Source organism: Protopterus annectens, chromosome 5.part0, assembly GCF_019279795.1.
Source record: "Protopterus annectens isolate FY-2018-M chromosome 5.part0, PAN1.0, whole genome shotgun sequence".
NCBI lineage: Eukaryota > Metazoa > Chordata > Ceratodontiformes > Protopteridae > Protopterus > Protopterus annectens.
This window is the reverse complement of record NC_056735.1, coordinates 1,126,852,343-1,126,869,226: the sequence shown is the minus strand read 5'-3', so window position 1 is coordinate 1,126,869,226 and position 16,884 is coordinate 1,126,852,343. Positions and strand designations below refer to the sequence as shown.

The 16,884-nt window shown below is 43.0% G+C and overlaps 1 protein-coding gene across 2 annotated transcripts in view; it reads right to left on the bottom strand.

Moving 5' to 3' along the window:
- Nucleotides 1-16,884, bottom strand: part of EIF5B (eukaryotic translation initiation factor 5B) — a 3,606,765-nt gene that overhangs the window by 2,243,205 nt on the left and 1,346,676 nt on the right. For both annotated transcript variants that reach the window (XM_044070982.1, XM_044070983.1), the window contains exon 8: nt 3,431-3,523. In XM_044070982.1, the coding sequence (XP_043926917.1) occupies nt 3,431-3,523 (93 nt within the window). The remainder of the gene's footprint in view (nt 1-3,430; nt 3,524-16,884) is intronic.

Sequence of the window (16,884 nt, the reverse complement as noted above, 5' to 3'; positions counted from 1 at the left end):
ACAAGCAGGACCCCTGGTTTCCACTGATCTTTGAAAGCCACTAGGCCTTTTTGTTGTGCCATCAGTTCTTTCCAGTTTATGTGCTTGCTCTGAACTGATCCTCCCATCTGTTCTGGGATTGAAGGCGGTGGAAATGAGCCTCCCAGCCTGTCTCTGAAGCATCGGTGGGTAAGGTTTGGTCCCGAGGGATGAATCTGAAAGGAAGACCCAGGTTCTGGGCACATGCTTGTGTTCACCATGCAAATTCCTCCTTGAGGCAAGGGATCAGCTGAATTTCTGTTTCCAGGGACTGAGTGCTGACACCACAGATTCTTCAGTTACTACTGGAGCTTCCTCATGTGTAGCCTGGTCAGAGGGATCACAAGGATACAAGATGCCATGTAGCCTAATGCTTTGAGGAATTCTCTGGCTGAGAAGCATCGTGCCTGCATAGTGATTTAGAAGTACTGAGCCAAGGAGACCTTTTCTGGAGGGAGGAAGGCCTTTTGAAGGTAGGAACCCCAAAAGAGTCCTCAGGATGGATGGGTCTGTGTTGGATTTTTGAAGATTTATGGTGAATCCCAAGGACGTAAGAAGGTTCAGAGTGAAGGCCAGTTCCTCGGGGAGCTTTGACCAACTTATGGCTTGAATGAGGCAGTGGTCTAGGTAAGAGTAAATTTGGATCCCTCTTGTTCTGCAGAAGGTGATCACAAAAGCTAAGCACTTCGGTAAGACCCTTGGAGCAGCAGACAAACCAAATGATAGTGGAGAATTGAGGCACTTGTACCTGCTCTGAAACCAAGATAACTTCTACAAGATCTAAGGTGGCCATTAAGGCCCGAGAGGCTATCAATGAAAGTTTTTGAAGAGTCAACATTCTGAATTTTGGAAGAGCAGGGATTGATTGAGGGTGGACAGGTTTAGAATAGGGTGCCAATAGCCTTACTTTGAGAACCAGGAACAGCCTGGAAAAGAACCCTTTGCCTATCTGATGATCTGGTACTGGTTCCAGAGAGTGCTGTGAGCATAGGTTGTTAATCTGAGAAAGGGCCTCTACTGTCTGATTTTGTGGAACATCCAGGTAATATGAGCATCTTACAGGCACTTTGAAAATGAGCTTGTAACAGTCTGAAATAACTTTCAGAACCCACTTGTCTGAAGGAATGAGAGACCAGTTTTCTTTGAACAGGGATAGTTTTCCTAATATCTTTTCTTGGGGGGGGGGTGTAGGGTAAAGAAAGATAATTACTGCTCTCTGCCAGGGTCCTGTGGCCTAGAATTCCCCAGCCTGGGGGTTCCTAAGGACCACTGCCTAGGCCTTTGTGAATGCTGCCGCCTTTGAGGCCTTTTACTCCAGGGTTAATTCTGGATGCTTTTTGATTAAGGGGGAAAGGACCAGTGTATAGTCCTTGACAGTTTGCGTAGATTTTGCTTTATCTTCCATGTTTTTAGCACCGCCTCAGCCTTGGGCCAAAAAGGAAGCCCTATCCAGGGGTGCATCTAGAAGCTTGGATATGACATGGACTGGTAGGGTCTGTTTCCTAAACCAAGCATGCCTTCTAATGACACAGTCAGATACAGCAGCTCAGCTACAGGCCTCCATAGCCTCATAGCCACAATATAATGAGAATCTAGCCACCTGGGAGCTGGAATGGCAAAGGTCCACCAATTCCTTAAAACATTCTTGCCCTCCAGGTAGGATATCTTTTGCTTCATTTTATCTAAAATACTTCAAGAGAATTTAATCATATGAAACTGGCAGTTAAAACCCTTAAGGTTAGGGTAGCAGAAGTACAGAATTTTTTTTTTAACCAAACATATCAACAGCCGTGCTTTCTTTGTCAGTAGGTAAGGGGTTCTTTGAAGAGCTGACTCTTGATCCCTTGGGACCGGGAGTGACCATCTCTGGGTTAGCAAAAGGGTTTTTAAAGAGGTATTTATGCAAGTCTAGCACCCTATAAAATCAATGCGAAGGAGGAGGCAAACTAAGATGCCTAGCTGAGATTCTGATCCTATGCCGGATAGTCCTAGAATTGAAACAAGTGCAAAAATGGCAACCAGGCATGTTGCACTCCATGCCTAGACAGGTGACAATGTATGAAAGTCTGTGTGGGATTTTCTTACCACAGAAGAGACAATTGTTAACCTTATCTGACATAAGTTAAAGCAAGAGATCCCCACCAGGGTATTTAGCTTCAGAAGACTTCTCTCTGGTCCAGACTAACTGATGCACTGAAACACTGCTTCGGGCTTCAATCCAAGAAAAGACTCATGTCATGGTATCAGCTGGCTCCCTTTATACACAAGCGTACTGAAATCAAGGTAGGGCATCTTCCAGGCTTAGGAGGTAATTTTTTACTCTGGTAGTCAAATATGTCAAAGGGTTTCCACAGCAGGAAATCCCACAAGTTAGGACTGCAACAGTGAAACATGAACATCTGCTGCAAAACATCTAAAGTAAAAGTTATTACTGTACTCTCAGTATTTGCGAATCACTAAACATTCCTTTCTGAGACTTAGAAAATATCCACACAATACTGGCAAGGTCAGCTGCTTGCATGATTTCTTACTATTAAGCCGAGGTGAATTAAATAGCATATAAAAGTCTTCACTCCAAATGCAGCAACAAAAAATACCTCCAACAGAATGGATCAGAAAAGAAAGACGAGTCTTCCCATGAATTTGGATAAAAGTGGAATATGCAACTATGTCACAGATTCCTTGACAAAGGACAACAGACAACAAATTAGTATACAGAGATATTCAAGTACTGTAACCCTGTATTCAGGAAACAAAAGGCCCAGACAATATACTGGTGCGCTCTTAGATGAACATGAGGACTGGCTCCATTTATTTTGCTGTAATTTTAAAGCCTTCCCTTCTGAAATTCTTCCAGTTCAAATGGTGATACTTAACACATGGTTTTAAGGCCTGAAAGTGACATACCTGAAAATGTCCCTTTTCCAAGTATTTTCCAACAAAACATGAATTTTGTGATATGGCTTTCTGAAGGCATGAAATCAAAACCATTAACTCAAAAAAATGCCTTCTATTAAGCAACTTTAAACTGCTCAAGTAACAGCTTAACTTGATTTTTCTATTAAATGAACTGTACAGAATAGCATCCTCAGAAAAGTAAATACAAACTAGGTATAGGTAGACAAGAAAAGTGCTATGGTTAAGTTAAGGTTACAAATCAATTTAAAAAAAATAAAATAAAAACAGACATGCTTATCAATCTATGGCACCACGTAAATGGGTCCTTTCATACTTAATTCCTGCTTGGAATTATAGTAAAGATGGACAGATACCAAGTTGGACAAAAGAGAGAAATTACCAATGTCAGTATGCCAGATGAAGAACCACATTTACCTACAAGCTAAACAATTATAAGCAGAAAGCAATGCTATAAACTTGCGCAGGAAAGTGGCGCTCAGACACAAATACTGACCTCGTTCTAGTACTGGAGAAGAGGATGATTCTTCTCTCTCTGGAAACATTTGTTCCTTAATGTTATCTGTTGCTGATGCAATGTTCACTGATTCTAGGGAGAAAAAACAAACATTAAAAGCACAGACACAAGTACTAACAATACACAGTCCAAGCAAAATGTAGTGAAGTAAAGAAGGTATTAGTTTCCCAATCTTACAACTTCTGATGCACTTCCTAACAAAATAAAAATAGTAATATTAATATTAACCATAAATGATCCAACAGCTGAGGGAAGAATTTCATTTTAAGCAATACAAGATGAGAAAAATGTATTTATTCACATTTGTTTACTGGGAAAATCTGACTGTGAACAGGTGCCCTTTTTCAGTAGAGACCCAGGGAGAAAAGCTCCAAGGAAACAAATTTTATGCAGTCAATATTTTAAACAAATTTTTATAATGCAGTTACAGTGTATACATAGCACAGTAGTCAGCATAATAAAATTTGTACTGATTTTCAAAAACTTTAATATACAGAATTGTACAGATAACTTCCAGATAAACATATGATGTATAAGATGCAAGTAATTTAAGAAATACCCAAGGTATTAAAGGGGATAAGCAGGTTTAAGCATTAATAGAAAAGTACTGAAGGAATGCAAATTTGGTTGTGCTAAATTAGAATTAGGTATAGTAACTTAAATAATACAATAAAGTGTTAGAAGGGGATAAAAACAGGTTAAGTTGATTTAATGCTTTAAATAGTGGTGTAAGAAGGTGACCAAGGATGTTAGGTAAAGCTATGTCCAAGATGAGGAGCAGGGACAAAGCTAGGAGGTAGACAGGCAGTCTTTTAGTAATGGTTTGAAAACATGAAGGTACGAGATAGGACCTGACTGATACAGAATCTTAATCCAAGTTCTAGTTGCATTACTGGAATAAAGGCTGACCCCCCAGTAGAGCATTGTGGTTTGTAGATGGTAAGCAGATATCACTTGACCAAAGGGGACAACTTGGTAGACAGAATTGAAGTATGGGGCTAACTGATGGGCAGGCAAATGGGATATAGACAATTGTGTTGTTTAAGAGATGGGTATAAGATAGCTGGTGAGGAAGTTTGAGCCAGTCAAGAGTTTTTTGTGTTTAACAGTGGTGGGTCTGTCAAGTTTTTTTTTTTTTTTAACAACCAAATCTGGCAACTTTGTTGCACCACTGTTCAAGTTGAGAACCAAGTGAGGTTTGCAGGTTGGTTGGTCTAGTTTAAGGAATTTCTTTACTCTATGAAGGGTATTTAGTTTTCGATGGATTTTCTTGATGCTGTTGTGGATATGTTAATCAAATTTATGACAGTCAGCGACTGTCATGCCAAGTAGTTTTGTATGGCAAGTATATTCAATCATGGTGTTAAGGAAATCATTTTAAAATTTTTGAATTCATGGAAAAAGGGATTTTTGGAAAAAAATTAATTTAGTCTTGGGGGGGATTTAATAGCAGATGATTACCCTATAGCCAACTTTCAACAGAGTTGAAGGCTTCTTGAGTAACTCTCTGAAAATGCAACGTAATATGAAGTGCATATTATAGTAGAATTGCCAGCATATTGTATAAGGAAAGCTTGCAGATAGGAATTACGTAGATTGTTAAGACACTTGTAGAGTGCTGAGAATAGAGCCCTGTAGCAAGCCAATACTGACAGGTAGGAAGGGAGAAGACGTGGAGAGCCACTCAACAGACTGGTATCTACCAGTTTAGTAGTAGTTTAACCACATTAGTCTGGAATGTGAAAGCCCTAGTGTAGACAGTTAACAGGGGAGCTTTTGGTGACAGACTAGATCAAAAGTTTGAGAGATAAAGGAATTCAGTGGAAACTAGTTTGCCTTTGTCTGATTCAGCATCTGTTTAAGTACATATATATATATATATATATAAATATAAATATCTATAATATAAATATCTATAATATAAATATCTATATATAAATATCTATATATAAATATAAATATCTATATATAAATATCTATATATAAATATATATATAAATATATATATATAAATAAATATATATATATATATATATATAAATATATATATAAATATATATATAAATATATATATATATATATATATATATATATATATATATATATATATATATATATATATATATATATATATATATATAAATATATATATATATATATATATATATATATATATATAAATATATAAATATATATATATATATATATATAAATATATAAATATATATATATATATATAAATATATAAATATATATATATATATATATATAAATATATATATATATATATATATATATATAAATATATATATATATATATATATATATATATATATATATATATATATATATATATATATATATATATATATATATATATATATATATATATATATATATATATATAAAAATATATATATATATATATAAATATATATATATATATATATATATATATATATATATATATATATATATAATATATATATTTAATGCCATAGGAGTGATTATGGACGGGGTCAGGAGCTTTTCCTAAAGGATGTGTTCAAGTAATTGTGAATGCACTTTTCAGAAGTTTTGACGAAGGACAGAATACGGCAAGAGGAATGAAATTAGTTAAATCAGATAATTTCCTTCTCTTTGGAAAAAAATCATCCTCTTCATTAAGGAGGAACCTATGTAAAATCTTACCGTAACAGTAAATTGTCCTAGTCACTGGTGCAGTATTCTTCAAAAAAAGGGAATCCCTGCTTAGCAGCCTAACGTCTGACCAGTATACCAAAGCCTTGGGGATTTATAGATGTAAGTCACATGCATGCTCCCTGATCAATGTATAGTGCATAAAGGTGACATACGAAACTCAGAAATGAACAGCCATGAGAGGAAAAGGAAGACAGTAGAACAGAAGGGGAGAGAGCGAATACTGCAACAGTGACATCTACTGTTATGGTAAAGATTTTACACAACTATTGTTCCTACATATCACTGTTGCAGTATTCTTCACAAAAGGAATAGCACAAACGCAAGAGGAAACTTGGGAGGAGGAAGGCCCAGAACAGCCAAAGAAACCCATGCAGAACAGCTCTGGCAAAGCCAGGTCTTGCTCTGGAAACATCTAATTTGCAATGCTTAGTATAGTTACGGACAGAAGTCCAAGTAGCAACCTCAAAGCTTAAATCGGTATTCAATCCTTTGAAAAAAAAAAAAAGGCATCAGAGGAAGCCATAGCCCTGGTAGAAAGGCTTATCCCATGAAAGGAACATGAGGAAATGGCTTGCTTAGAAATAGCCAAACCTAGAAATCTTGGATGAAAAGAAACAAAGTTATGTACTCATCGTAACGTTCGATGTATGTAGTCCATCTCGCCTCACATTCTTACCCGTGGGTTCAGAGCCGAATATAGGCTCCGACTCGGCCTATTTTACTAGCTCAAAAGTCTGATTGGCTGGGCTAAGAGGGTATCCCATGGTACACTGCTCCACATCCCCAGATCTAGTTTGCTGCGAACAAGATAATTATTTCATACACACCTGGCATCCACACAAACAAAAAAACTAATCAAAGGGACTCTGCAGGAGACAACCTAACTTCCAAATTCTCCAGGCAGGGGGAAGGCGGGAGGGTAAGTAAGAATGTGAAGCGGGATGGACTACATACATCGAACTTTATGGTGAGTACATAAATTCTTGATGTTATGTAGTCCTATTTCGCCTACATTCTTACCCGTGGGACAGCGTCCCTAGCACCTACATCCTGGGTGGCTCATAGGAAAATACTCCTGAGAACTGTGGAGCCAAAGGAAGATCTTCCCCTGGAGACCACATCCAATTTGTAATGAGAAAAAAAGGTGTGAGAAGCCCAAGTGGCTGCGGCACATATATCATCCATTGACAATCTAGCTTGATAGGCTGTGGATGTGGAGACTGCTCTTGTGGAATGGGCTTTCACTGGAAAAGGCAAATTTTTATCTGCTGTCTGATAGATGGAGATACAGCTGGCTATCCATGTAGAGTGCGTGACCTTGGATACCGGAGAACCAAATCGGTTTTCAGAAAAGGAGACTAAGAGTTGGTCAGATTTCCTGATATCTTTTGTCCGGTGTAGACAGAAGCGTAATTGTCTATGTACATCCAATTGGTGAAATCTGCATTCTGCCTTGTTTGAAAAGTTGGGGAAGAAGACCGGCAGCTCAACAGACTGATTCATATTAGACACAGAAACCACTTTGGGAAGGAATGATGGGTTTGGTCTAAGAGACCCTATCTTTATGGAAGATCAAATATGGGGGGTTGATGGACAGGGCTTGAATTTCAGAGACCCGCCTCGCTGAAGTGACTGTTGTTAAAAATGCTGTTTTCCATGTTAAAAATTTTTAACTCGCAGGTAGCTGCAGGCTCGAATGGAGGTAGAAGTAAGGGCTTGAACAAAATTGAGGTCCCAGGGCATGATAGGTTGGGATATTGGGGGATGAAGTAATAGGGCACCTTTAAGGAATGCTTTACATAGTCTGTGCCCCATAAGGCTAGGTTCATTAGCTATGTGGAAGTTTGATATAGCCGCCAGCTGAACTTTGGTGGCTGATGCGGACCCTTGATAGAACAGCATAGACAAAAATTCCAGAATCGTATCAATTGGAGCCGTGTAGGGATCAATGCCTCTAGAATAAGCCCAGATAGAGAACCTTTTCCATTTGCTAGAGTAGATTTTTCTAGTGGATGGTTTATGAGAGGGCGATAATACATGGACCACTTCTGGTGAAAAATTGTGACGTCTGACTAACAATGGAAGTGGAATAGCCAGGCTGTCAACCGGAGTGTCCTCAGAGAGGGGTGGAACTGTCCCGACATGTGAGTCAGTAAATCTGGAAGAGGTTCCAGAACTCAAGGAGTGTCCACAATGTAAGGTTGAAGGAAGGGGAACCATACTTGACTAGGCCAGTGTGGGGCAATCAGAATCATTCTGCTTCCCAAGTATTGGGCTTTCGAAATCACCCTTGACAGAAGGGGAAATGGAGGGAAAGCATAAAGCAGACTGGAGGGCCAATTGTGAGCCATAGCGTCCCTGGGCGATACCCCCAGTGGAGGGATCAGCGAGAAGTAGTTGTTGCATTTCGCACTGAGAGGACTGGCAAAAAGGTCACAGCAAGGTTGACCCCATCTGCTGAAGATTCGCTCTGCAACCAGGCGATTCAGGGACCACTCGTAGGGCATAAGAATTGCCCTGCTCAGCTTGTCCGAAATTACATTGGTTTTCCCCGGAACGTGCGTTGCCACCAGAAACCGTTGGGAAGCTGCTGCCCAATGCCACACCCGCATGGCCTCTCTACATATTGGGTAAGATCGGGTTCCCCCTTGCTTGAGATACCACACAACTGACATGTTGTCTGAGTGTATCGCAATAGTCCCTAGAGGAAGAACTTCTTGAAGTGCCTGCAATGCAAGAAGCACTGCTCTCATCTCCAGGACGTTTATGTGCAAATGTATCTTGTGCTCCTGCCACGTGCCTTGGACCATCCTGCCGAGATAATGCCCCCCCCCACCCCATCTGGGAGGCGTCCGTGGTCACCGTGGCAACAGGGACGGGTGGAACAAAGGGCTTTCACCCGATCAAGTTGTTAGTGCACAGCCACCAACGGAGGTCCTGCTTGCATCTGTCTGTGATTAAGATGGGATGGGATAGTGGAAGTCTTTGGAGAGATCATTGGACAAAGAGGAGCCATTTTAGAAGTCTCATGTGTAATCTCGCTAGAGGGACCAACATGATAGTCGCCGCCATGGTACCTAGGAGTTGTAGAATCAGTCTTGCCTTCGCATGTCTCAGGGACATCAGCGTATTTGTTGTTGCAACACTGACCCTTTCTTGTGGTAAGAATGCTTGCATTCGAATGGGGTCCAACTCTGCTCCTTTAAAGGTGACACTCTAAGGGCAATAAGGCAGATTTTTTCCAGTTTATAGATATGCCTAATCGGTGACATAGACTGATGGTAGCGTCCCTGGTCTGAACTAGTTGATGCCTGGTGGGAGTGGTAAGGAGCCAGTCGTCCAAGTACGGAAACACCTGGAATCCTTGACGTCTCAGGTGAGCCAACACCACTGTCATACACTTGGTAAACACCCTGGGGGCTGTGGTGAGACCAAAGGACAGGGCTCGAAACTTGAAGTGACTGGCTCCCAGCCGGAAGCGTAGGTGACACCTGGATGCCCTGTCCATTTTGACATGATAGTAGGCATCCTTGAGGTCGATGGAGCACATCCACACTTCCTCTCCCAACAATGGGAGAATCGATTGTAGACTGACCATACGGAATTTGGACTTGTGTATGTAATTGAGTTGACTGAGATCTAGTATGGGTCTCAGGTCCCCTGTTCTTTTCAGCACCAAAAAGAATCTTGAGTAAGTTCCTAATCCGATTTCGTCTGAGGGGACTGGTTGGATGGCTCCTTTTTCTAGCAGCTGAGTACTCTGAGGCTGCTTGATCCCTTTGACTGGGTGGAATGTCTGGGATTTTTCTTATTGGGGGGGGTACTGAACAGAATGGGATGAGCTAACCTCCGGAAATTATCCTTAATACCCATCGGTCCTGGGTAATGTTTTCCCAGGCTTCCTGATGCAAGGAAATTAGACCCCTGACTGGCTCTGGATAAGCACATTCGGGCGCACCCTCAGGAATGAGAGTAAGGGGAGCCACGGAAGGAGTTGCGGTCTCTGTAATTGCAGGGGCCCCCTCTGCCTCTGGAGCGAAGTCTCCCTGAATAACCCCCCCCTCCCCTGCCTCTGAAGGGGGGGTTCACCTTGTGCGACAGGAAAAAACCTTTGTGATTTCTTGAACCACATCTTTCCCCCCCCCCGCTCGGCCTTGGGATAAGGTCTAGACGGAAGGGGAAAAACGAACCCCTACAGCAGACAGGGGCTTTCCCTCTTGCTCACACCTGGTGAGGGTGTCTCACTTTGGTCCCAAACAAGGAGGAACCATCATATGGGGCGTCAGTGAAGGAAGACTTGAAGGCCTCCACGAAGTGACACAGGCGCAGCCAGGCTTGCCTTCTAAGGGCGACCCCTGAGCTGGCCGCCCTACTCGCTCCCTCAGCTGCATACGAAATGAGTAACATGGATGAGTTCGCAATGGAGTTGAGGGTAGAAACCTGTGCATTAACTGAGCCACCGCCTGACGTATGTTACCCGCAAGAGTATCTCCCAGCTCTGAGATCTCTCTGGAGCAGAGTGAAATGAGACAAGTAATTCAGCGACCGTAAAGTGAAGGTTGCAGAAGACAGGGTACGCTTCCCGTACTGGTCCATAGTCCTAGACTCTTTACTAGGAGGATGGACTGACGAGGAAGCCTCTGCAACTTCCTTCTGGGTGGCTGCCGCCACCACCATGGCATCTACAGTGACTCCCTTTGACAAACTCTTTTCCCTGAGGGGTGGAGAGAAATTTGTTGGGATGCCTGGGTACGGGCTCCACAGAACCAGGGTTTTCCCACACCCTTCGACTAGTAAGGTCAAGAAGTTCATCGAAGGGTGGAGACACCCAGGAGGCAGAGGATTGAGCGCCAAAGGCCTTAAGGAATACTGACTCCTCCTCGGAAGGAGTTTTGGAAGGCCAGTCTCCTCTTTGCTTCAGGATATCGGAGAAGGAAACATCAGAGGAAGACTTGGGGGATCCTTCCGAATCCTTGAGGTCAGTACTGGAAGTGAGAGACTCGTCCTGGGAGTCTATATGCTTCCTCTTGCACAATTTCTTTCTGGGAGGTTCCTCAGGCAGTGGCTCTGAGAGACCTTCAGAAAGTGGGGGACCGCTCGTGGGGGTGTCCTTAGGGCCTGGCGCTCTACTGTCCAAGGTTAAGTGAGTGTCAGAAGCTCTCGCCGGGGTGGTGGTAGGGGATGGAATGACCGACCCGGGTGATGTAGCTGACGATCTGGCTAGCTTGCTCCACATGGCCTCGAAGGCAGGTCCCCCAGAGTCCGAGGACCGACAGACCTCCAAGGCCACGACCGGGGTCCCCCGAGCCGATGCACCGAGTGGGAGACTCGGAAAGTACAGTTTTGTACCTACCATAAATGTAGATGTCCGATAGGTATGCATCTGCAGTCCTTACCATATGGGTTATCCTGCCTCAGGGCAGCCCTTCGGTCAGCCAGATTCCAAAGTCTGGGTCCGGCGTCGGCTGATGTCGCCCCTTTCCCCGACGTCAGAGCGCCTGGGGTATAAAAGCGTCAGCCGACGCCATCTTCCTCAGTTTTTCTTGCCCCAGATGCCAGGTGCCCTCTAAGGAAGGCTAAATTTGGAGAGATGCAAAAATTCCAAACATGCACAGCAATATAAAACAAATACACCATAATAGATAACCCCAGCTAGCTAGAATGAGGGATAAGTACCCAAGGAATACCACAGAGGGGTAGGAGGGAGGGAAAACCTGACTGCAGATGCATACCTATCGGACATCTACATTTATGGTAGGTACAAAACTGTACTATGTCCTTCAAGGATGCATCTGCAGTCCTTACATATGGGTAGAATACCATAGCCAAGCTGGGGGTGGTAGGACCTAAGAAAAGGATGGTGTAGCTAAAATGCCCTGCAGGACTGCAGTAGCAAAGCCTGCTCTGGATCTGGAGTATAAAGGTAAGTTGTAATGCTTGGAAAAAGTATGCATGGAGCTCCATGTAGCAGCTTCTAAAATGTCCTTTGTAGCCACCCCTCTTAAAAAGGCTGTGGAGGTGGCTGTGGCTCTGGTGGAATGAGGTCTAATGTTAGCTGGCACAGTTTTGCCATGAAAGGAGTAACAGAATCGAATGCAATTCCCTATCCATTTTGAAATTGTCCGTTTGGAAATTGCTTTTCCTTCTACACCAGCAGCATATGCTACAAAGAGCTGGTCAGTTTTTCTGTAAGTCTTAGTTCTGTCCAAGTAGTAGCGCAACTGTCTGTGAATGTCCAGGGTATGCAGAAGTTTCTCTCCTTTGTTTTGTGGATTCGTAAAGAAGGTAGGCAGGTGAATAGCTTGGTTCAGTGAGACCCTGGATACCACCTTTGGCATGAATGAAGGATTGGTTCTCAATGAGACTCTGTCCTGATGAAAAATAAGAAATGGTTGCACTGCCATGAGGGCCTGTAACTCAGATACTCTTCTTGCTGAGGTTATGGCCAGAAGGAAGGCAGTCTTCCAAGACAGGAACTGTAGTTCTGAAGATGCTGCTGGTTCAAAGGGAGGTAGAGTTAATTTTTCCAACATGAAGTTAAGGTCCCATGTAGGCACTGGTGGTTTCCTTGGAGGGTTGATGTTTTTTATCCCTCTTAGAAACTGCCTTAGCAGAGTATGATCAGTGTTGTACTCTGCTGAAATTGCTGAAGCATGAATTTTTATGGAAGAGTAAGAAAGGCCATTATGGAGCGTTTCTGCCAAGTATTCCAGGGTATGTGGAATGCTCATCACTGTCGGATCTTTGCCCTTTGTGGTGTTCCAAGTGCGAAATCTTTTCCATTTTGCTGAATATGCCTTTCTTGTGGAAGGCCTCCGAGCTTCCATGATGATATCCTTTACTCTCCTGGATAGTTTATCCTGGCGAGGAGTCAAGGTATTTTCCAGGCTGTCAGCTGCAAGGTTTTTAGACTGGAGTGCAAAGTTTTGTAATTGTGCTGTGTCAGAAGAAGTGGCCATTGTGGTAGAGGCCACGGTTTCGTGAGTGACATGCTCCTTAACAGTGGGTACCAGTGTTGTCTTGGCCAGTCCGGAGCTATCAGAATCACTTTTGGCTGTTCTGTCCTGATCTTCAGTAAGACCTTGGTCATTAGTGGAAGAGGTGGGAATGCATATACTGTTAGAGTATTCCAGCTGAAAGAGAGGGCGTCCACTTTCCATGCTTGTGGATGGTATGTCCTTGTGCAGAATTTCTTCAGTTGTTGGTTGTGGTGGGAGGCAAAAAGATCTATGTCCGGCCTTCCCCATGATTGTGTTATCTGAAGGAAGGTGTCTGGGTGCAGCATCCATTCGTGTGGATCCATAATATTTCTGCTTAGGCTGTCCGCCAGTACATTGTCTTTTCCTGGTACAAGCTGGGATTGCAGCTCTATATTGAGTTTTAGGGAAAGTTCCCAAAGATTCATTGCCAGCCTGCAAAGAGGGTAAGAATGGGTACCTCCTTGCTTATGTACCACATAACTGTGGTATTGTCTGTCTTTATTAGCAGGTGGCCTTGATGCAGGAAGTGTTTGAAGGCCTCGATTGAATGTATCACTGCCAGCATTTCCTTTTGGTTTATGTGCAGGCGCAATTCTTTTTGTGTCCATTGCCCTTGAATGCATCTGCCCTCCATGTGCGCTCCCCATCTATGGTCTGAGGAGTCCGTTATAATGGTTTGGCTGATATTTGGTTTGCTGAAAGGCAGACCCATGTTTGACTGGCTTGCTTGAGCCCACCACAGAAATTCCTTTTGAAGGCATGGAATGAGGGGGATCAAAGCTTCTAGGCTGTGACTGTGTTGAGACCATAGACTCCTTAGGTACCACTGTAGTTTCCTCATATGCAGCCTTGCTTGTGGAATCAGAAGAATGCAAGATGCCATGAAACCCAGGGCCTGCAGGATTTTCCTTGCAGTCAGCTGGGTTTGTTTTGTCAGATTTCTGAAATAATCCGGTAGTTGCTCTTGTTTTTCTTCTGTGAGAAAAGCCATTTGGGTGGTTGTATCTCGTTTTGCACCCAGAAAAATTATTCTTTGGGATGGAACAAGTCTTGACTTCTGAATGTTGACTGTGTATCCCAAGGCCTGAAGTAGGCGGATGGCATAATTCAAGTGTTTTACCAATGTTTGTTGGCTGTCCGCTTGTTTAAGGCAGTCGTCCAGGTATGGGTATATTTGAATCCCCTGAAGTCTGCAGTGTGCAATTACTGATGCCAGGCATTTCGTGAATACTCTGGGCACAGTAGATAAGCCAAAGGGCAATGCTGAGAATTGATAATGCTCTGAACCTGCAAGAAATCTGAGGTGTCTTCTGCAACTGTCTGATAGGGACATGCAGGTATGCCTCCTTGAGGTCTAGAGTTACCAGCCAGGACCCCTTGCCCAGCATGGGAAGGAGTTGCTGTAGGGTCAGCATTTTGAATTTTGGCACAATGAGATAAGTATTCTGTGCGGACAAGTCCAGAATAGGCCTCCATTGCTTTGCTTTTCTTGGGACAAGGAATAGTCTGGAATAAAATCCTTGTCCTTGTTCTGAGAGGAACCTTTTCTATAGCTTTCATTTGCAGTAGGTTAGAAATTTGCTTGAATGCCTCTGCCCTTTGATTCGGTGGCAGGTTTGGCATGCCTGGTCTTTTTGGTAATGTATGAAAATGGAATCTGTATCCTTTGTCTATTATTTGCAGTGTCCATTTGTCCCTTGTAATACTGTGCCAATTTTCTGAGAAAAAAGATAGCTTTCCGCCCAAAGGTGCTTCCAATTGAGCCCTGGTTGGCGGGGTCAAAGTCAAGTCATTGAGTTTGTCCTTTTGCAGCAGTTGTAGGTCCTGCACTACCTCTCTGGTTAGGAGGCTGCCACTGACGTCCTCTGTAGGAGCCTCTAGCTTGCCCTCTACCTCTGGCACGCCTGTTTTTGCCTCTGAAATCTGTCTGCGTCTGGAAAGGACCAATTCTTAGAAGGCCAATTTCTGCTGAATCTTGGTGGTTGGACCTGGAGAAAATCTTTGACTGTCTGTACTGATTTAGCCTTTTCCTCAAATTTCTTTAAGACCTCTTGAGCCGTGGATCCAAATAACTTTTGTTTTTCCAGTGGAGCATCCAGAAGCTTTGCTTTAACATGATCTGGCAGTGTTTGTTCCTTCAGCCAAGCATGTCTACGTATGACTGCACCTGTCATTGCTGACCTACATGAATCTTCCAATGCATCATAACCACACTGTAAGAAATGGTTGCTAACCTGCTGGGAGTTATGCACCAGATCCTGAAGCGCCTTGCAATCTAGGGGTTCAAGTGAGGTTAGTTTTTTATGCAATTCATCTAACAGATATTCTTGATACTGTATCATATGGAATTGACAATTCAATGCTCTCATAGAAAGAGTGGAAGAAGTGTACACTTTTTTACCCCATCTCTCTAAAGCCCTGGATTCCCTTTCAGAAGGAAGTGGGTTCTTAGTAGTGGTGGTTGCAACCCCTTTAGGCCCCTGGGAAATAGTTTCTGGGTCAGCAGAGTGGCCCTTGTAAAGGAATAGATGTGTGTCCGGGACCCTGTAGTACCTGTCGGGTTTGACAGGAGCCCGAGGAAGGGAGTCTGGGGAAATACTAGACTCAGAGTACACATCATCTATAACATTTAAAACAGGAGGAATAGCCAAAGGTCTATGCTGAGGTAAATGCAAAAAAGTCCTTAACCTCTTCCTGGAATCACTGGCCTTGCCATCTGAAATGCTCTCATGGAGTGAAGGGTCTCCCCAAAGGACAACTCTTCAGGGGGGGAGGCAGAGGGAATAGATTCCTCTGCATCAGAATCCTCGTAGGCCGGAAAGGCCTCCTCCTGGTAATCTGAAAGGGCAGAGTCATCTGAGGCCTCATCAGAGGACTGGGGATCTGTCTGCTCAACCCTGGGCCTTTTGCCTGGAGGAGGTTGAGAGCCCCTGTCTGGGTGTGGCTGAGAGCCCCTGATTAAGGAGATCAGGTCCTCAGCTAAGCTCAAAATTTGTGAACCTGTAGAGGATCCCTGAGGAATAGCCTTGGGAGGGAGAGATTTTGGCTGTTTTGCAGCTTTAGCATGAGTAAAAGCCTTAAAGGAGAACAGTGGGATATTAAATCCGATTTCTGTACCTGCAGTCTTTTGCTGTCCCTTTTATTTCACCCTACCAACAGAAATTCTTACCGCAGCGTTAAAAAAATATTCACTCCACTGTTTCACCTCCTAGCCAGCCTACTTTCCCGTACAAGTTTCACTGCAATTTAAAAATGAAGTTATCCCGCCCTGTAAAATCCTCCAGCTGGCTCGTAATTGTTGACGTCAGAGCTACTACACTTCTGTAGTAGTTACCAGGGAATTCCCTCCCACAAACAGACGTCAGCACTAACATATTAGCTTAGTCTACAGAAGCAGGCAGAGAACCTCCCACTTATTGACGTCACAGCTCTCTTTTCCAGCCCACTCCAAAAACCCAGTATCTACAATGTGGAACTCCCTTTCTGTAGAAGTAAATTGCAGCGAGTTCATTATACTGTTGTACTTCAAGAACTTGGATTGCCTGCATTTAACTTTGTTGCTCAGGTAAGTTTTTTAAAATCTTATCAAGTTAATTGTACAGCTAGTTTTTGTTTACAAGCAATTTTGGGGCCGTGACTTTTTTTGTTATCTGGCTTAGTAAGCGATAGTTCTTGTTTTGCCTGCCACGTGCTACACTACTTTTGCTTTCTACTGTTTATTGCTGGGTTATATTTTATGCCTTATTGACT